This window comes from Crassostrea angulata, unplaced genomic scaffold (assembly GCF_025612915.1).
Source record: "Crassostrea angulata isolate pt1a10 unplaced genomic scaffold, ASM2561291v2 HiC_scaffold_265, whole genome shotgun sequence".
NCBI lineage: Eukaryota > Metazoa > Mollusca > Bivalvia > Ostreida > Ostreidae > Magallana > Magallana angulata.
Genome location: NW_026441818.1, coordinates 27,530 through 32,500, shown reverse-complemented (window position 1 = coordinate 32,500; position 4,971 = coordinate 27,530). Strand labels below are relative to the sequence as shown.

Genomic DNA, 4,971 nt, shown 5'->3' with positions numbered 1-4,971 from the left:
CCTAACCCAACCCAACCCAAACCCTAACCCTAACCCTAACCCAACCCAACCCAACCCTAACCCTAACCCTAACCCTAACCCTAACCCCTAACCCTAACCCTAACCCCTAACCCTAACCCTAACCCTAACCCTAACCCCCTAACCCAAACCCTAACCCCCTAACCCCCTAACCCTAACCCTAAACCTAACCCTAACCCTTACCCTAACCCTTCCCGCACACGCATCTCGTCAAAGTGCCTATACCCTAACCCTAACCCTAACCCCAAACCCAACCCTAACCCTAACCCTAACCCTAACCCAATCCTAACCCTAACCCTAACCCATTAGAATGCAGGATAATCAGCAATTAAATAATGATATTAAAAAATGCAGTTACCTTTAACAAGTAAACAACCCATATGACCCAACAGAGTCACAATCAAAAGAATGATAAAAAACTCTTAGATATTTATAGAAGGAAATGATTGATAGTCACGTGGATAAATAGGCGGAGTCCCGCATTCCCGCACACGCATCTCGTCAAAGTGCCTATACCCTAACCCAACCCTAACCCTAACCCTAACCCTAACCCTAACCCCTAACCCCTAACCCCTAACCCTAACCCTAACCCTAACCCTAACCCAACCCTAACCCTAACCCTAACCCTAACCCTAACCCTAACCCCCGACTGAACTTCCCGAGAGTCTCAAGGACAAATTCTCTTAAGACTTCATACTTTGGATCGTTTTCATCTATCAAATATGATTCAAAAACATGCATGTAAACTTGTAATATGCTTGCTATATTAAACAATGTTTCAATATCTATGTTATAAAAATTACCTTCGGATAGCCAGTCATTCTCCATACTGCTATTTAATTCAAGACAAGTGAGGAATCTGTAATGCACAGGAACATCGTAAAATAATTAAAATAAACGTATGTGACAAAATATTTTGTTTTATAAGAACAAAACCAATTGTGTTTGATTGAGTCATTTTAATCTTATCTATGGAAGTCTGTACATATTCTAAAATTGTAGAATGATTAAATATTATTATTTTTTTATTTGAACTTCCTTTAGACAAACAAGAAATTAATTTTGCATTCTAAACATTCTTTATCATTAGGTATACTGATTACTTTCAATTAATGAATTGCTTTCCTCTCCTAAGAAAATCACCGTCTGCACTGAAGGAGTGACAAGGAAACAATGACTGTGCTTTCTGTGTTAACGTTAGCAGGCGCTCTGAGTGATGGGAAAGACTAGTTAACACGGCTTGTGTATCATCAATCCATAAGCTCAACGTTCGAGTAAGCATTTGCAAATGCCAAATATTAGAGTTTACTTTGTCCTGTAATTGCAAGTTATGGTAAAAGATTATCTTGCCGTTTTAAATTATAAAACAGTTCAAAAAGAAGTGAAATAGTTCATTCATACTTTTTTGTGCGTGATTTATTTAGTACGCTATGTTTGCGGACAAAGATCTGTCTGCGAACTTAAACCATTAATAAATTATACACTATGATAAAAAAAAATTCAAAACATTTTCAATTTTCTTATTCAACATAAATGGAGACTTTGTGAAATCATGACCTTGAAGAAAAAAACCCTTTCTCAGTATTTAATTGAAGTTCTTAGTTCATTAGGTTGATTCACAAGAAACTTTTAGCCATCTAAACAATTTTTTATTCTTAAGTACTTCCATTCTCTACACAATACATTATCAAAAAATAGACTCGACGGAAACTATTTAAGAAGTTAAAAAAAATGTTCTAAATTTCACAAACTCCCTGATAAATGTTTGATAAAGAAATAAAAGTCAAAGATTACTTTTTTCACATTTACTTCCAAATTAAATACTCAGACAAAAATAAACTTAGACAAAATTTATTTGCTTTAGTGATTGCCGATGTAGAAATTCCGAAATCAACAATATCCTGCTTATAATCAAACATGACTTATAACTCACATAACTGTTAAATGTAAATGCAATTAAATTATGCTTCTTGCAGCATATATTTACTTATTTGAAAGTCTTTGTAGTTTTGTTTCAAAAGCCCGAAATGTACGGAAAGGAATATTTGATCTTAAACACTGTAATTTAAAGCGTTCGTATTTTTCACGAATGGTAACTTCTGCCAACCTTTGAGCATGCAGGAATTCCAACTCTTGGGCTGACCAGGGAGCTTTCAAGGATGTAGAAATCGGGAAGCAAGTGGAAGTTCTTCGATGTCCGATGTCTTTATCAAATAGAATAGGGTCATCGTCAGCATTGTCATGATCGACGTATTTTGGGGGGAGTTCTTCGACTTTATTGTCATTGGTAGTAACCTCTTCTGATTGCTTTGTTTCTCCCTTCTTCGTACTTTTCTTTTCTGCACCTGTCAACATTTCAAGTTTATGTGGGATGGTGAAGTGCAAGCGATTTAACTGCAAATTGCGAAATCTAAAGCTGGCCAATTGCAACTTTGACAAAATCTCCAAGGCGATCAGTTTGTTTTTATCTACCGGTAGGTCGATCGTCAGTAAAGCTAACCTGTCATATTCGACATATTGGCCCTGCATCAAAAGTGCAATACAGCTGATATACGTCATTGTTATTACTAATTGTTCCATATCCATATTTTCTTTCTGGAGCCTTCGAAGGCACATTGTTAACCAAGGAAGAATCTTTGGGGTTTTCTTAATCTTACTTGGGTATATTAGCCCCCGTTTTTCCAATTCACCTCTTACTAAATCTGATATTGTGACAAGTGTGTTTTCTGTGATATCTGTAGAACGTTTGTCATATACAACCGTCCAGAATTTATCATTAAATGACCAAGTCAGTGTCATATTCCCATGCCTGTCATATGTTGTAACAGCTGGAAAATGTTTAAGGTCAAGTTCAAGAATACCAGCTTTTATGACTTCTGCCACTGATATATTACTTTTATCCAAGAGCAGGTACAAGCTGGGGAAAACCATTTGGGAATTTGTTCTTCTGTTTGTTGTTAACAGTTTGACCAGCGATCTAATTGTTACAGCACCGACTGTCTTAAATGTTGTCTTGCAAGATTTTATCTCTCGTACGAAATCTTCAAAAAGAACGTAACTGGCAGCCTTGCCAGTTTCGTGCAGGTCATGTAGTAAGGCAACAACCAAATGTCGACCAATGACTCCATAGCTGCCATCCAAGTGATCGTGCAATCCCACTGACCGTTTTATCATCTTAGATATGACCTCAGATGTTGTCCATATTTCTTGTGGGGGAATGCTATATTCGTTTTGCATACAGGTTGAGTACACTTCTAAAGATAGAAATCCATAGTGGTCAGTTGAACTTCTACTGGGACCAAGAGCTCCTGGTCCTAGATTGATAGAGTAAGATGTACTCCTTCCACAAAGTGGCTTTCCCCACAAAAGTTTTTCGGAGGCTAGTTCCAACTGATAGGATTGCCAGGTGGCACGCACATTTCCTGTTTTTTTATACTCGTTCAATAATTCTTTAAGTTCCTTGCAAATCCATAAACCCAAATGTCGAATGCATGTTAGAATATGCAAAGGAAAAGGCACCAACAGAGGTACAGTTTCTAAAAGTACTTCTAGATTGGTTAAATTAATAAAATCCATAGCATTTATATGGTCAGCAACTGAATCCTGCGAAACAACAAATTCAATCCTACATGTACTTCTCCTTAGTAATGTCCAGTTGCTTTGCAATGTAGATATATAATGATCAGCGTCGCGTAGGAATGCCTCTGCTGTCGATCGTGGGAAACACATACCTCCAACAATGCAACCCGACACTGGATGATATCGACAATTGGGTTGACGATGTGGAATGTCAGCGTAAAGTTGAACAAACTGCACCTCGTGTGGAAAACGACAAATCGTCCGCAAACAAGTTTTGATATCCATTGGTCTTCCATCTAGATTGCTCTGATAGTTGGCACAGTCTTTGAATGATAAGCATGTACAAAGTGTTCCTCTGTGGCCGATGATTTGTTGCAATCCCGCAGTAGACCAAAGAAGATCAACTTCTTCAGAGTCTGACAGTATGTTTGCAGCAACATGGATAGTTGTACGCGATGTAAATTGGGTATTAAAATCTGACAATGATAATCCACAGGTCATTTTTTCACCAAAGCGGAAGCAAAATATGATTGGTCTCAAAAGTCCAGTTTGGGTCAGTTGGTTTAAAGATGCTTGCAAAGCATCGAGTATTGCATAACAATCGTCAGGTAAAATGAACATTTTTCGAACGTCATTTATGTCATTCTTTTCGAGAGTTCTTCTAGCCTCTCCACGCAAAGCAAGAGCCATTTGTGTATTTTTAAAATTCTCTCTCAGCTGAAGAAATGTGGCGAGGGCTTGTTGTCTCACTTGCTGAATGGATAATGCAACTGAATGCATCTGGTGCATAGGAATTAAAGCTATCCAACATTCCCACCCTCTTTCATAAAATAGCTGGAACCCTAAGCTGTTTGAGAAGGTCATAAGTTCGCTTTTACTGTATTCTGTTAATCTGACGTGCTTTTTCAAAAAGCCTCTAACGTTCCGTAGACTTGCATTATCATTTGGAAACAGTGTGATATGTCTCACGGGCATTCTTATTGCGGCCAAAGATTTAAACTCCACAACGCATCCATCAATGTCAAAGGAATATCTCAACCATACTTCTCTTTCTACTTCATCGACTGTCAGACATCTTCCAAAAATCCGATCATCCCTTCTTAAAAACAGTTGTGGTGTTTCAGATACAGAATTGTACGCCTTGGCTAGGTTGAAATTCTCCAACACCGTTTCAGAAAAAGTTTGTTCCGTATCTTCCATATCCATCTAAAATTTTTAAAAAATATGACGTGTTTAGACACTCGTAATGAGAAAAGCTTTTTTTTTTATAATATCTAATTTTCAACTTAGATGATGATAAGAAATAATTACCCAGCATTATATCTCAATTAATTAATTTTTTAACAAAAATATATATTAAACTCTATTCTCAAA

General features: G+C 37.2%; 1 protein-coding gene across 1 annotated transcript; it reads right to left on the bottom strand.

The window, feature by feature from the left end:
• Positions 1–1,209: 1,209 nt before the first annotated feature.
• Positions 1,210–4,680, bottom strand: LOC128169964 (uncharacterized). Its single transcript, XM_052835979.1, has 2 exons — positions 2,126–4,680; positions 1,210–1,333 (listed from the first exon to the last, which is right to left on the bottom strand). Exons 1-2 carry the CDS (start codon positions 4,570–4,572, stop codon positions 1,324–1,326), a joined length of 2,457 nt encoding a protein of 818 aa, XP_052691939.1. The 5' UTR covers positions 4,573–4,680; the 3' UTR covers positions 1,210–1,323.
• Positions 4,681–4,971: the final 291 nt, after the last annotated feature.